The 17,713-nt window shown below is 36.1% G+C and overlaps 1 protein-coding gene across 2 annotated transcripts in view; it reads left to right on the plus strand.

Moving 5' to 3' along the window:
* The window catches only part of C15 (homeobox protein C15), a 322,205-nt gene that overhangs the window by 242,923 nt on the left and 61,569 nt on the right, over positions 1-17,713 (plus strand). For both annotated transcript variants that reach the window (XM_069818128.1, XM_069818134.1), the window contains exon 2: positions 12,893-13,121. In XM_069818128.1, the coding sequence (XP_069674229.1) occupies positions 12,893-13,121 (229 nt within the window). The remainder of the gene's footprint in view (positions 1-12,892; positions 13,122-17,713) is intronic.

The raw sequence follows: 17,713 nt of genomic DNA on the forward strand, positions 1-17,713 counted from the left end.
TAATATGCATTTGAATTAAACAATATTTAGGTCATTTTATTTTCAACAATTTCTGACATTTAGATTATGTATCTTTGTAAAATTATTATTACCATGAGCTTTACACAATTTATGTTTCCTGTTCCAGTCGTGGTACTACCACTGAAGATGGAGGAGCATTCCTCCCAAACATGTATGGCTTTTAAGCGATTTTATTAATTTTATTCAATCATTAAAAAGTGTTCATATAACTGTATTATACTACTTTTATTATATATAACTATCTTACTCATGAACACTGTTGCATCTGACCTAACTTACGTAATTTAATAAAAAATATTACTTCTGAGGGGGAAAAAATGTTACTTCTGAGGAAAAGGCGTATATAATGTACATATAATGTATGTGCATAAACTTACAATTGGAAAATTAAATACACATAAAGGAAAACAACTTACTAAAAATAATATTTTGAGGGTTCCGTTTTGTCAAGAGCTTTCAAAACGTCTTTTTCTCAGAGATAATATTTTTTACTTAATGTGTTTTGCTTGTAAGCCGACGATACTTAGCTGAATTTTTTGTACACCAACATTATGAACAGTTCTTAATGTTAGTCAAAATCGTCCACAATATGCCACATTATTGTACCAATGCCATGAGATATTACCATACCAATTAAATCGTAATGACTTCTATTATGACTGCATAATTTATGCCGTGAGTGAGTGAGTGAGTGAGTGAGTGAGTGAGTGGGTTAGGCTTGTTTATTCATGCTTTATGGGTATATCGGTAGACTAGCGGTCATCAGCACAGAGCACCCTGGGGCTAGCGTCTCTTACCCGCGGAGAACACACTGCACTATGGTGCACTCGTAGCTGCTAGCGAGTATGCTCTCTACCTCTTCCTGCTGCACAACGGGGCACACGAGACGGCTCCTCTTACCCTTTACCCATTTCAGCAAGTGCTGACGACCACTGCAGTGGACTATCAACTATGGCTTAATTATGATAATGATGATTAAATGAGTGATGAATAATGATTGTAAATTTCCAATCTGGCATTTGCCTTTATGACAGAGGGAACCATTGAAAACCTGACAGAATGGCTGGCCAGGGAGTTTGAATCCGTGACCTCTCGAATGCGAGTCAATACTTCAATATGACTGTTTAATATTAGGGCCTATTTATGTAAATTATTTAATGCGATTTTTCTCCCTCTGCTAATATTTTTCTAACTGCCGTTGTACCGAGCTTTTCAGACACTACAAGGAGACAATAGAGATGTTTTCCAGGAAACACTTGGGAAAACTGAAGCCACCAACATTCTGGGATTCCCAAGGTCAAGTGCAATCTCGAAATTCACTTTAAGGTTAGCTTCATTAAATTCGAGGAACGAAAATAAAATCAGTGGTATCTATTCCACATTCGCTCATTCTTTCGAATCCGGAGACAGGTTCATCACTGTTGCCATGGTCTATATACAGGGTGATTCACTAATTTCTCCCCCGGTTTACGGAGGTGTTCCTGAGGTTATTTGGAACGAAAAATGTAAATAAATTAATGGGACCACATTCATAATTACGGAGTTACAACAATTTTCGAAACGCGTCATAGTGAATGGAGCGCTAGGCATGTTTGTTGCCATAACTACTTCACGTTATTGATAATAGCTGTTTATTAAACTTTTATCTCGGGATAAGGTACAAACACGCGAAGAGTTGCTTTAACGCATTCTGGATACCGTGGCGACAATAAGGAACAAACGTGTGAAGCTACGAAATGCTACACGTGCGGTTCACACTGGTACGGGTCGATGCCTTGAGATTCAGAGAGACATTTTCGAAAATATTTCATTTCACTCTAGATGAAAGAGATTGATACATAAACAATAAATTGTTTATATTTTAATTATTCTTTTGTATTTTTATTAATAAAATTCTGAAATAAAAGTTTTTTTCTCCTGTTTTGAAATTACAATAACTTCATATTAGCCTATAAATGTGATTCCATTGAATTATTTACATCTTTTGTTCCAAATAACCTCATGAATCACCTCTATAAGCCGAGGAGAACTTCATGAATCACCCTGTATATCAATTAATTTTTTAACAGTTTTATATTATCAACTTTGTTGTCTACTTAATTTTTCCTCTTTTTCCAACGTAATGGGTTGTCAATGTATAGACAGAACAATAGGCTATTACTGACAGGTGTAATCTTTTACCAAAGAATAGTTTATAGAAAACTTACTTGTGATGTTTATAACGGCTGTCCAGAATAAAATGAATTAGAATCGATTTTTATATAAGTTATACAGTTCATAACGGTTGAATTTATGGTATGGTATATTTCTCTGTACATAGTGCGTGTGTTTTCCAACGAAGAGGTCCGTGACCCGATTCTTGCCGTGAGCGGAGTTTTGAATCCAGCTAAGTAAGAACTTTTTTTTTGTTCTCTTTGGTGCAAATATATATATATATATATATATATATATATATATATATATATATATTTCATATATATATATATTTCAAAGCTAATATATATATATATATATATATATATATATATATATATATATATATATATATTAGCTTTGAAATACCGGTATTTATTTATACTATATTTTCATATTTTACTAAAATAAATTTCATGTTTTGTCAAAATTTTCTTGATATGCTGCCGGTCCCTAGATATTATACTTCAAGCTCAACTTGTAAAAGAACATCAATAATCCATATCGCTGCATTATCCGCGCCCCTTCCAACATTATGTTTAAAATGGCTGCCTCTGCCTCACATCAGAAGCATTGTTCATTCCCTTGATTGCTATCAGCTGTAATGACACAGACATTGTGCTCACAAAAACATGTGGCATATTGTGATTGGCTGGATTTGCTACAAATGGGCGGCTTAGGTAAACCGAGCCAACATAGCTCCGACCATTAACAGCCGGCGCAGTACGACAGTGTCGCATATCGACGCAATTGATACGATTCAATCGCCATCGAACCGCGCCGCGATTCTCGCACGAGAAGGGGTTGAATCGAATTAGTACATGCTGTCTTTTTTACGTCCGTCTACGCATGTACAGAACAACTTACGTCATCAGCAACATAAAGAAATTGGTTTCTCACTAACGCAATCTTCCACAACTTAACAAATTGAAGGCTTTAAGGGAAGACTCCACTGAAAATCATGAAAATTTTTCCAATTTTTTTTAGCTATTTCACTTATTCAGAATTTACATTTTCATATCCCAAATGGATTGAGCTCAATTCCGATTACAAATACTCGTTTGTTTACACTTTTTAAATTAAGGCTGGAAGGGGGCGTGGAATTTAAAGAGCTGTCAAAATTGTTTTTCATCGAAGAATTCTTTTTTAAAATTTCTGATTACAAAACTAGTAACTTTTTGTTGGATCCCTGAAGTTACTAGATGGATGTAGCGGAGGAGAATATTAATTTACATAAATATTCATTTTATTTTCAAATCTATTTTTCTGTGTTCATTTTTGTTGATTCAACACCAACTTTCTTATGCCAAATATTAATCAATCTGGATGAAATTTTTACTGCAAGTATTTATGAGGTAGCTGCATGTTTCTATGCATTTATTTTGTGAGAAATGCTGCTAGTTTATTTTATTAATATTTTTCTTAAGAAAAATATTAATAAAATAAACTAGCAGCATTAAGAAAAATATTAATAAAATTAACTAGCAGCATTAAGAAAAATATTAATAAAATAAACTAGCAGCATTTCTCACAAAATAAATGCATAGAAACATGCAGCTACCTCATAAATACTTGCAGTAAAAATTTCATCCAGATTGATTAATATTTGGCATAAGAAAGTTGGTGTTGAATCAACAAAAATGAACACAGAAAAATAGATTTGAAAATAAAATGAATATTTATGTAAATTAATATTCTCCTCCGCTACATTCATCTAGTAACTTCAGGGAGCCAACAAAAAGTTACTAGAAATTTTAAAAAAGAATTCTTTGATGAAAAACAATTTTGACAGCTCTTTAAATTCCACGCCCCCTTCCAGCCTTAATTTAAAAAGTGTAAACTTACGAGTATTTGTAATCAGAATTGAGCTGAATCCATTTGGGGTATGAAAATATAAATTCTGAATAAGTGAAATAGCTAAAAAAATTTGGAAAAATTTTCTTGATTTTCAGTGGAGTCTTCCCTTAAGAAATTAAGATTATATTATATTAAGTAATGAGGAGGAATTTAATTTGGGCTTCAATTGTTAATGTTTACGTCCTCGCTGCATTTTTTTAATCTATTTTCTTCTATTTTCCTTCTATTTTCCATTCCTTCTAAAGTTTGACTTTTCCCCTTGTTGCCTATTTCCTCTTTTATCCTTCCGTATACCCATATTCTTCCACTACTTTTGCCAAATATTGATATTTTCTTCCTTTTCATCAGCTTTGTAGCTCTCTCGCTCTCTCCCTTTTCTCACCCGTTAACACTTCCTCCCCGTTTCTCATACGCTCACTCTTTCAAATCATTCTTCTTGCAATTTCCTCATTCGCTCACTCTTCCTCTTTCCTTTTCATCAAGCGCTCACTCTTCCCCTTCCCCTTTTCTTGCCCGCTCAATTCTCTTCTTCCCCTTTCCTCAATTCTTCTCTTACTTCTTCTTACCCGCTCAATTCTCCTCTTCTCCTTTCCTCATTCACTCAATTTTTCTCTTTCCCTTTTCTCACACGATCACTCTCCTTATTTCCTCAACCGCTCACTCTTCCTCCCGATTTCTCACCTGCTCGCTCTTCCATTTCCTCACCCCCTCATGCTTCCTCCTATTTTTTCACCCGCTCACTCTTCCTCTTATTTTCTCACCCTTTCTTTCTTCCTCTCATTTTCTCAATCTTCACACTTCTTCTTCTTCTTCTTCTTCTTCTCATTTCTTCACCCGTTCACTCTTCCTCTCCTTTTCTCACCTCTCACTCAACTCCTTTCCTCACTCGCTCACTCTTCCTCTCCTTTTCTCACTCGCTCACTCTTTCATTCCTTTTCTCACACGCTCATTCTTCCTTTCCTTTTCACTTATACTTCCTCTCCTTTTCACTCGCTCACTCTTCCTCTCCTTTTCACTCGCTCACTCTTCCTCTCCTTTTCACTCGCTCACTCTTCCTCTCTTTTTTTCTCACTCGCTCACTCTTCCTCTCTTTTCTCACTTGCTCACTCTTCCTCTCTTTTCTCACTCGCTCACTCTTCCTCTCTTTTCTCACTCGCTCACTCTTCCTCTCTTTTCTCACTCGCTCACTCTTCCTCTCTTTTTTTCTCACTCGCTCACTCTTCCTCTCTTTTTTTCTCACTCGCTCACTCTTCCTCTCTTTTCTCACTCGCTCACTCTTCCTCTCCTTTTCACTCGCTCACTCTTCCTCTCCTTTTCACTCGCTCACTCTTCCTCTCCTTTTCACTCGCTCACTCTTCCTCTCTTTTTTCTCACTCGCTCACTCTTCCTCTCTTTTTTCTCACTCGCTCACTCTTCCTCTCTTTTTTCTCACTCGCTCACTCTTCCTCTCTTTTCTCACTCGCTCACTCTTCCTCTCTTTTCTCACTCGCTCACTCTTCCTCTCTTTTCTCACTCGCTCACTCTTCCTCTCTTTTCTCACTCGCTCACTCTTCCTCTCTTTTCTCACTCGCTCACTCTTCCTCTCCTTTTCACTCGCTCACTCTTCCTCTCCTTTTCACTCGCTCACTCTTCCTCTCTTTTCTCACTCGCTCACTCTTCCTCTCTTTTCTCACTCGATCACTCTTCCTCTCTTTTCTCACTTGCTCATTCTTTCTCTCCTTTTCTCACTTGCTCACTCTTCCTCTCTTTTCTCACTCGCTCACTCTTCCTCTCTTTTCTCACTCGCTCACTCTTCCTCTCTTTTCTCATTCGCTCACTCTTCCTCTCTTTTCTCACTCGCTCACTCTTCCTCTCTTTTCTCACTTGCTCATTCTTTCTCTCTTTTCTCACTTGCTCATTCTTTCTCTCCTTTTCTCACTTGCTCATTCTTCCTCTCTTTTCTCACTCGCTCACTCTTCCTCTCTTTTCTCACTCGCTCACTCTTCCTCTCTTTTCTCACTCGCTCACTCTTCCTCTCTTTTCTCACTCGCTCACTCTTCCTCTCTTTTCTCACTCGCTCACTCTTCCTCCCTTTTCTCACTCGCTCACTCTTCCTCTCTTTTCTCACTTGCTCATTCTTTCTCTCCTTTTCTCACTTGCTCACTCTTCCTCTCTTTTCTCACTCGCTCACTCTTCCTCTCCTTTTCCCACCCTCTCAAGCCCTCCCTTCTTATTTTGGCACTAGTTCATTTTTCGTCTTCTTTTACTCGTTTATTGTGCCTCTTTCACATATTTTTCTCGTTGGTGAGCCACTATAGATGTCGTAATCCGGTTAAGGAGAAGCCATTGAAAAACATTATTTTGTGTGTGGACTCGCAGCATTGACCATCCCTCGCTCCTATCTCGTCTGGTACATACACAGTTGACTACTAGATTGCAGGTGTTAGGCTCGGTCTGGCCACATGCGTGGCTGTTGCACCGTGAGTAGTAGCAGTTATCAGAGCAGTAGCAGCTCTTATCCTCCTTTCATATATTCTTAGTCTTATTTTTCGTAGTCTGGTATGAATAAACACAAAGACATTTTAGTCCCGTCACCAGTTCTTACAGAAAACAAGTATCTTTTAATTTATATAATATAAGAACGTTCGTTATGGTCTATGTTATTTATGAAGTGAAGTTCATCTTTATTGCAACTAGTTATAGTGAACATAGACCTGGCTTTAGCAAAGGGGCTTTTAACGTTTGTGTTAATGCAGTTCGAACTAATTTATCGGTCTTTTGCTATTAAGATAGTGTGTAATAGGTGTTACATTAGCTTTGTGTTCTTGATTTGTTTGAATGAACTAAAGTGGGCCTATATTTTACTTTGATAATTGCAGACGCTTAACGCGAAATAATTAGTTTCAAAGCATATGCCAATATTATAATTAGGGCCTATTGATACTGATAAGTGCTTGACAGAACTAGTACTGGAAGCGACTTCGATGCTTAACACAGTTTAACGTTAATGCATAGTACGTCGTTTATAAGCGGCAATTCTGTTTTATTGCAATTGCCTCTCAGTCGAAAGTATCATGCATGCAATGATAAACTGAGATAATTGACAAGTGAAGTTCCGGAATTAAACTGATTGGTTTCCGCTTTTTAATTACAGATTATAACGTCAAGTGACTGATATGGAGTTGCAATTCATTGCAGCTGTGTAATTAACGTCCTTCACTTTCTCGATTCGCGTTTTTGGCATGGCTAATACAGTCTTTCCTTTTGCCTGCGTGCAGGAAGTTTTTTTATTTATTTGCTTATTTACTTATTTATAATTAATTTATTGGTCTGACCCAATATTTTGGTTTGCCCTGCGACACAGAATGGCTCACAATAAAATATAAACTGGTTTCAAACAAAAGAGATAAGAAAAAAATAGGACCTAGTACAATTTAAATTGAGATGCTGGCGACATATCGCTACAGAAAATTTTATTATGGTGGTGACGATGGCATCTTGAAGATCTTTCTTCAGCTTGTATTTTTCCCTCCACTTTACAAAGGTTTTCGGAATGGTGCCTCTCGCTCCGAAGAAGAGACCGGTAACTGTGATTTTTTCAATGTTGTATTTCGCTGATAGGTACTGAATCGTGGGCTCGTACATTTTCTTTTTCTCTTCGTTCACTTCAGATGGTTGAATGGCTTAAATTTCAAATCTGATCGTAGGATCAATTATTTCGGCTATTTATTTACTTATTTATTTATTTAGGGTAGACCAGGGTAATTGTAAACACTTTCACTGATTTCAAATATATTTTATCATTACACAACCCTCAGTAACGGTAAGCATGACAAAGAAACAATGTGTTATTTTTAGATCTTTCTTTTCCCTGAAAATGGGTTTAAAATAATAAGGTTGACTTTTTTTTTTCATCTTTTAATTGCTAGTTTACATTTACCCCATGTGTTTACATTTACCCCTTTGAGAGGGGGTAATTGTAAACACCAATTTTCGCACGGGCCATCAGACACTGGACATTATTTGTTCTGTTTCAGAAGAAAGAGCTGTACTCCTTCCAACTCCAATTTTGGTCACGGGTAGGCCTACATTTCGTACCTTTAAAGTATGATATATGACGGATAGCCTATAGGAACTCAGTACCTCTCCTGAGCTTCACGATAACTGTAGCTACTATTTTTCACATCTCTTACAACCCTCTCTAAATCCTCTACAGTGTAGTTGGGTGGGGGTCTCTTTGATTACTGAAAAGTACGAAATGTAACCATAGTAAAACATGTTTACAATTACTCCCAAGCAATTAAAACTATGAGGCAAATGTAACCACGTCATAATTTAATGTACTGATGTTATGGGATATCTCAAAACCATTGTAATAAATGTTAACTACTATACATTACTCATAAAAACAACATATTCTTAAAAAATATGAGCCCTTGGTTTCAGCCGTATTAAACGCAGTTTTTCCGCATACAAGGTTAACCTATCCGACACTCGGCGGTCATTTTCATTTGAAACTTTGAAAATAAATGTTGTTTAATGCATCAGGAACCGAAACCAGTTGAACAACATGCAAGAAAAGTAAGGTGCGGAGTTGATGTCATAAATAAATTGATGTAACAGTTAAATAGGCTATAGAGAAAGCAAAATTGTTCGCCATATACGTTTTCGGCATTTTAAAACTGTAATGCAAAACTCTAAATATTAAAAAAAAGAACAACATTTTTTCAGACTTATGTTTTACCACATTTGTGACAATTTAAATATGATTTCCAACTATTATTCTCAATCTCATCAGCATTTTAGACCTTTCCTATATTAACCTTATTATACAACGTTTGTATTATATCGATTTTATAATACGCAATAATCGTATACAAAACACGGAACGTGCTTCCGTAGGCGTGTGTCAAATTCACTTCCGCTGCCTGTACTTCAAACACGTCGATTACATTCTGTCCTTGGAATCCCGGTCGGGGCAAGTTACCTGGTTGAGGTTTTTCCCGAGGTTTTCCCTCAACCTAATATGAGCAAATGCTGGGTAACTTTCGGTGCTGGACCCCGGACTCATTTCACCGCCATTATCACCTTCATTTCATTCAGACGCTAAATAACCTAGAAGTTGATACAGCGTCGTAAAATAACCCAATAAAATAAAAACAAATACATACTGTCCGGGGCGTCGTATGTTCACCTCAGACTAATACAAATATACCGATGTCACGGCCCTACCCATAACATGACAACAGCGCCGGGCGAAGGGTGTAAAGTGGAGCGTGGAACCGGTAGAACTTCAGCCCCACGTTTTTCTGATCCATAGTATAGTAAAGAGAACCTGGTTATCTGTGTCAAGAGCGCTACTGCTTGAAAGTTAAATATTTCCATGTATCGTTAAATAACACTAAACATGTATAGGCCTATTAAAAAACAACAACATACTAGCACATTCCTCAACTTTCATTGCTATAAAACAATAGACAACCAAGCATCGCGAAACGAATTGAGGAGAGGCGAACTCAGCGTTATGAAAAGAGTAAGATCACTTTTACTATCGTGCCGAGCGGAACGGCAGATTACGCTAGAATTACAAAACATGTACGTACCTATCACAGAGCAAATTACACGCTCAAGCAACGGCAGCCATACCTCGTGCCCAGAATTGGCTGCACTTGGATATCAAGGTCGGCGCCATCTTTCTTCGCTTTCCATCTCTCCGCCTCTTAAATATGACAGCTGTAACCCGAGTTGTTCACGGAGATATAACGCGGAATTATTTCACGCCGTCATACAGAGGATTCACCCAGCGCTTTGATTTGTGTTCATCAGCAACAAGCAGGACATCCGAAGCACAGTCAACCGGTTCGATTCCAGGTAGATTCTCTGAGATATTTTTGTAATCAAAATCTTGGTTGTGCAGTTTTTCCCTTATTATTATTTTTATGTCTCCGCCATCCCCATTTCGATTTATTCTCATAATATTCTTCATATTTCAGTAACAATAATACTCGAAAATTGTGACAAAGAAACGAATTAATGAGTCTAAAATCTTCCTTCCTTCTACGTCTCTACGAGGTTCACCAAGAAGTCTACTGCCTTGCAAAAGATGGAAGTTCTCGCCGAGTTGACATCATTGCCATTGATAGAGGAAATGACAGAGCAATTATCATCGATCCCACCGTGCGCTTTGAAACTGCAGTTGAACAACCTGTAGCAGTACATGAAGAAAAGAAGACCATTTATGACCCTACAATTCAATACTTTAGGGATTATTATCATATACAAGGACAGATTGAAGCATTTGGACTATTATTCGGAGCAAGGGGAAATAAAAAAAAAAAAGAAATATATTAACAAATGACAGACGAATTAATCATATATAGAGGGCAATAAAAGGCTACTGAAAGATGTTTCATTTCAATAAATAATGGATTATAAACTTGAACTATCTTTTTATAGATTTTTAATTCCAGTCTCCATTACTACGATATCGTTGAGGTTAGGGTTAATTTAAAAAATATGTTTATTAAAAAATAATATAAATCTTAGGCTTAATTATATAAATTATGTAGGTTATAAAATCTATTTCCAAAATAATATAAATAGTAATGGTATAAACTATATCAGTTTACATTATAAAACATGTACAAATTTTAACAAAATATAAATTCCCATATCAAGATGAAAAAAAAAAAACAATGGTATGAACTTCAGATGTTGTAGGCCTACACTAAGAAAATTGTTTCCTTTATGGTAATTCAACTGTTGACCAGACGGGACGAAGCTTGACCTAGTGTGTCCACACATTTTCGGTAATCGCGATTAGCGACTGTAGTTTGTCACTAGTATAAGGCTCTAGGAAAGTGATGTCAAAGCAAGCGCATTCTTCTGAGTTTAACGTCGTGCGCGGGCATCAAGCGCTAGGTATGGAAGGAGGAAGGATTAGATATATGAATAAGCAGCCTGTTTAATTAAGAAAACAGTGGTGCACAAACTTCAAACGGAACATGAAATTTTATGTCATTATTTTTATTTGGCTTCTTTCTATTTGATATTATCTATATTGTCTATAAAACAAAGGTACTAACACCAATTTCTTAATATTTCAGTTGTGTTTTAAACGTTAATAACATAATGAAGAGTTAAGAAGGGATATTCACATAAATTTCATAGTAGTACAACTATATGTACTAAGTGAATGAAAGATCGTTCATAAAGAAAGTTATATCCCAAAGAAAGAGATTGAGTATGGCATGGTAAGTTAAAATTGATATTGATGGTATCTTTAGCCTTATAAAAGCAATCAATAAGCTAATCAAAACAACTAGATATTGTTTTAACTGTAACTAATATTACATAACAAAACTCTTATTGCATTATGCTTTTAAGGTAATAATGGTGCGCAACTTCCTGTCATCAGAATATTAAATTATTTTCTCGAAATCTGCTGAAGCTATAGAGCTGACGTTTTTACAACACATGGGCACATGTCTTTTGTTTATGATGTAACAGTAGTTGCTTTGTAAATTCATTTCCTTACAAACATTTCCAATGCGAATATTTTCAAAATTTGTAATACACATCTTCAGTAATACGTATTTACGATAGACCTATATTAGATTTACGAAAATATTGTTTCAGTACCTGTAAAGCTACTAAATGAACATATCTGAAAATTTCACTTTTCTTTAAAAAAAATTTGAGAAAGTATTCCTTTTGAATAAAAAAGCAAGCTTGTGGAAAATGAGCATTAAAGTTAAAACTTACATTCTTATAATGCACTTATACTTCTCAGACAAATCTGAAAATTAACATGGGCACAGTTTTAATACGTTCTCTTTCCTTTATTCATTGAATCAATGCTGGCCATCCCTGTACAGAGCTCGACCAAGCGGCATATACTACCTATCTCGTCTGTCTCTTTCCTTTCCGCTGTAAAGCGCTCAGGTTCTCCTGGGCTCTAAAGCGCGCGCTTGTGCCTATGGGCATCAATTGACATGACTGCTCTAGGACAAATGCCGGGATGAGACCTAAAATAACGAAGAAACGGTAGGCCGTAAACGTACAGAGGTGTGAAAATTATTAGAATAATCTTAATTTTAAAGGTTTTTTAATAGTTCCTTCACAAATATTAATTGAATTGATAAATATTGGTATATAATATTACTATACTGATGTAGGATATATTTACTGCTAACAATGCCGGAAAGCATTGTTGTACATTGGTATTTTTCTTATTTTACAATTGTTATGGGAATTCGGAAATTATTATATTATGTTTGCGGAATTGGAAACATAAAAAATTAATTAAGAAATGCTTTAAACAAATTGTTCTTTGCGTTTACATTGTTGTGAAGGTCCAAATGAACGTATACATCTCTTTTGTGCATATAATTTTTTATGTTTCCAATTCCGCAAACATAATATAATAATTTCTGAATTCCCATAACAATTGTAAAATAAGAAAAATACCAATGTACAACAATGCTTTCCGGCATTGTTAGTAGTAAATATATCCTACATCAGTATAGTAATATATACCAATGTTCATCAATTCAATTAATATTTGTGAAGGAACTATTAAAAAAACCTTTAAAATTAAGATTATTCTAATAATTTTCACACCTCTGTAAGTTAACCACCAATTTCGAAATCAGTGACAAATTTATAAGAGGCGAGAACACTATCTCAGCGCAGGTATCCTCTGCCGGCAGGGAAGGTAGCTCTGTGGAAATTCACATATCCCTTCGCCGGTACTTTTGTAGCATTTCACATATGGCTATACCTGTTCGAATGGCCCAGGTTCTTGCTACATGACCCTAACAGTCTTTCTCATTTGTTGCAGCCACGTTCCCCATCACGAGGCGGATCGGCCACCCTTACCAGAACAGAACCCCGCCGAAACGCAAGAAGCCTCGGACGTCCTTCACGCGCCTGCAGATCGCGGAGCTGGAGAAACGCTTCCACAAGCAGAAATACTTGGCGTCGGCGGAGCGGGCGTCGCTCGCCAAGACACTGAAGATGACGGACGCTCAAGTGAAGACGTGGTTTCAGAATCGGCGCACCAAGTGGAGGTACGTGTAAGAACTTGGTTTGTCAGAGAGAAGCAAACCTCAGATAACACTGAACAACAAATTATTATACATCTTGATTACACAACTTTTAACACTGTATATTACTTCGGAATCTGTATGATAAGAACTTTCTTGTGTTAAATATTATTAACATACCTTGTTAACATGTTTCGACCTATTTTCGGTCATCTTCGGAATTTGTCGTTGTTGCTCTTGGCGCCTCTTGTTTCCTCTGTGGGTGTGTTCGTAGTGTAGAGTCAAAGAGTGTATGTGTTTTGAAATTGAGTTGTGTGTTGAGAATATCGTTGGGGTGTGTTTTCGTGTGTCTGTATATTTCATATTGTTCTAGTGTGTTGAGTTTCTGGCTTTTTGGTTGGATGTGCAGTATTTCCATATCTGTGTTGATGTCTCTGTAGGTGTGGTTGGCATTTGTGATGTTTTCTGCATATGTGGAGGTGTTTTGTAATTTTGTTATGGCTGTGATGTGTTCTTTGTAACGTGTTTGAAATGATCTGCCTGTCTGTCCTATGTAGAAGTTGTTGCAGGTGTTACATTTGAAGAGAACCAACAGGATTACAACGAAGAACTAAACACAATCAAATACATAACACAAGAAAACGGATACAACCCCAACATAATATACAACATAATACGTAAGACAAAACAAAACCACAAAAAACAGAAGAATACAACACAAACACAAGAACACACAAAAAAAATACATTACACTAACATACGAAAACAAAAACACACATAAAATTGCAACCTCATTCAAAAAATTAAACTACAACATCGCATACAGAACGAATAACACTCTACAAAAACATCTCAACACACAAACAACACAAACAAACAAATACAACCACACAGGCGTGTACAAACTCAAATATAACACCTGCAATAACTTCTACATAGGACAGACACGCAGATCATTTCAAACACGTTACAAAGAACACATCACAGCCATAACAAAATTACAAAACACCTCCACATATGCAGAACATCACAAATGCCAACCACACCTACAGAGACATCAACACACATGGAAATACTGCACATCCAACCAAAAAGCCAGAACCTCAACACACTAGAACAATATGAAATATACAGACACACGAAAACACACCTCAACGATATTCTCAACACACAACTCAATTTCAAAACACATACACTCTTTGACTCTACACTACGAACACACCCACAGAGGAAACAAGAGGCGCCAAGACCAACAACGACCAGTTCCGAAGATGGCCGAAAATAGGTCGAAACATGTTAACAAGGTACGTTAATAATATTTAACACAAGAAAGTTCTTATCATACATATTCCGAAACAAATTTTTACTTTTTGTTTTGCTCCGAAATAAAAATAGGTGAATATTACTAATATGTGTGCCCTAAATCTGAATTTAAAATCCAAATTGCCCCATCACGTACCATTTTTCGGAGAAAATGAATTGAATTTTTTATGACAAAACTTGTTTGTTTTTAATTTTTCACTGCTACTGATAAAAATTACAACACTACAGATTCAAAATGCCTCGTAATACTTGAAAAATGTGTACTGGATACGAAAATGGTGTTATATAGTTTATAACACAGCAACAATAAAAGTATTCCATGCGTATAATGAGAAAAATCTCGGAATTTGAACTTACATTTAAAATAATTTTCTGGGTGACTTCTGTTTATAACTAGACCCGAAACTGTATTTTACAAGCAACTAACAATAGTCTACAAGCATGCTGGATGATGATCTTCCTTTATCTCGCCTTTCCATTTCAGATATTTCTTTATGAAATCTTTCCCCATGCTCGTCGCTTAACGCTCCAAAGTTAGGAGGAAAGAAATCCATATAAGAAAATAAAAAGTATATTTTGAGGGACATATTACACTCCATTTTGTCATATGCACTTAACATGGTTTCCACAACAAGTTCTATGTAGTTGTCTGCCCTAGAATTTCCAAGGAAATTTGAGCAAACGTCTTTGAAAACGCGCCATGCCATTCTTTCTGTAACGGAAAGTTTTTCTTCAAACAAAGGGTCAGCCATTACTTTGTGAATTTGTGGACCGATGAAAATACCCTCTTTTAATTTGCATTCAGTCAAACTGGTAAGCTTTTCCTTTAATTACTGAAAACCACACCCTTGTTTGTTCATTGCATAGGCCTCACTTTGAACTGTTATGAAATTTACTTATTAGAAGGCACAAATAATATCTGTTTACTTATTAGAAGTACTAAATAACTTGCCAACAACCATAAGAAACCGGAAATAAGTGATAAACTCATAAAATGCATTAGGTTTTGTTTTGGTTTATACCCCCAACCAGCGCCAGTTGTTTCCTGGGGGAGCGCTTATCAGAAAATGAAATCTTAAGTGATACGAAGAAAAGAGATGCATTTTCGCATTCAGCGAACATCAAACCATAAGGGACACATTGTTTTAAGTCGGAGCAAAATTATTGTTGTTCAGTGTAATAAGAGTTTCAGAACCAGAAGAGTTTTGGGTGCCAAATCTGATTGTAGGAAAGTAGCGATTAGATTTCTAGATATAGCTTACAACGATTGCGGATCCAAGTTCAGATCCCAGTGATGACGGAGTTGTATTTCCCTTGAACAAAACCAAGATTATGATAGCTTTTGACGTAAACGTCTTACTTACATTACGATACACTTTAGGGGTCACCTGGACGCTCGCGGTGTCAGACTTTCGCGTTAGAATTCTGGCACTTCTTATCTGTGCGTTCCGAAACCGTTTTTGTGCGAGTTAGAGCAGTACGAAAGGCTGGAATGAAGGAGACTGCGCATGCGAAGACCATCACTTCTCCCTCTCTAACCCATTTCAATAAATATCAGTAGTTAAAATTAAAAGAAAAAAAGAAAGAAAGACATAATTATACATTTTTAAACAACACAAATGTATTAAAATGAAATAAAAGTGAAGCAAGAAACTCTAAGCATAGGGTAAGTGAAGGTATTAAAGCCATCAGTTCAAAAAATGGGTTACAACTGACCAGAAATACGGACAATAGGCTATTAATATTTACTTTTTAGATATTAATCATTAACAGACTTTCCTATGGAATGGGCACTTCAAAAGTTGTAATCGTGACAAGGTTTTACAACAATACAACAATTTGATTACCTGGTTGGGTTTTTCCGAGGTTTTCCCCAACCAAAAGGCAAATGCCGGCTAATCTTTTGGCGAATCCTCGGACCTCACCTCATCTCACTACATCTCGCCTAAATATTATAAAAAATTGCACAAAATTGTAGAAAATTACTAAATTGTAAAACTGTAAAAATTTGTAAAAATTGTAATTGTAATATTGTAAAATTTTGACTTGTTCCACATTTTAAAGCGTCATTGCTCATGTAAGATCTATGGAATAAAATAAGTGAATAAATGAATGAATGAATGAATGAATGAATGAATGAATGAACTGGAAAGTGTAGACCACCTCTGTGATGTAGGGGTCATCATGCTGGTCTCTTACGCAGAGGGCCCGGGTTCGATTCCCGGTCGGGTTGAATTTCCTGGTTGAGATTTTTCATAGTTTTCCCTCAACCGTAAGGCAAATGTCAGGAGATTCGGGCCACAACATCCCTGAAAATCACTAACCTCATTCATCACCGAAATCATATTCATAACAAATCAGTAATATATATATATATATATATATATATATATATATACAGTCGTCATCTAGTTCACAGAACCAATCTCAACAATAGTATACAGGTCTTCGGATTTCAACCAAAGATTAACTCGCGATATGACCAAAGATGTTAAAGCGAATATAAATAACAGCGAGGGGGGGGGGAAGTATAACGCATACTGACGCTATTATCTATGAGTCGTTCATAAGACATTTTTACATGTATTTTCTATTGCTGCAGTGGTTATTTTATCCTCCAATATGAATGATTACGTGGACACATTTGATAATGCAAAGCAATGATTTCTTCTCACATGAAACAGGCATGAACTTGAACCCAATAGTGACTTAAATTTTAGGAGTAGAAAATTATAACTGTAGAGTGTAGTTTCTAATAACTAACAATTAAGTCTATAAAATAAGAATAGAGATTTTAGTTATATCGTACAAACAAAACTAAAGTTCTATAAAACTATGGCAGTACCCGTATTGACATATGGAAGCGAATCATGGATAATTAAAGAACGAGATAAAAATAAATTACAGGCTGCAGAGATGAGGTTTCTTCGCAGAATAAAGGGGTGTACAAGAAGGGATCTGATAAGAAATGAGGATATCCGTAAAGAATTAAATATATACAACATAAACGAAAAAGTTGAAGATTATAAAGGAAAGTGGAAAGAACACCTGTCTCGAATGGATAATGAAAGAATTCCATCACTGATACAACAATACCAACCTAAAGGCAAAAGAGATGTCGGACGTCCTAGGAAGAGATGGAACTGAATAAAATGTGAAGACGGAACAGGCATTAAGCCTAAAACCATGAAGTGAAGATGATGATGATGATGATGATGATGATGATGAGTTATATCGTTTCGATCATAATATCACTTATATTTTATTAACATCACTGATTTAAATATTACATT

The sequence above is a fragment of the Periplaneta americana genome, chromosome 1, assembly GCF_040183065.1.
Source record: "Periplaneta americana isolate PAMFEO1 chromosome 1, P.americana_PAMFEO1_priV1, whole genome shotgun sequence".
Classification (NCBI taxonomy): Eukaryota; Metazoa; Arthropoda; class Insecta; order Blattodea; family Blattidae; genus Periplaneta; species Periplaneta americana.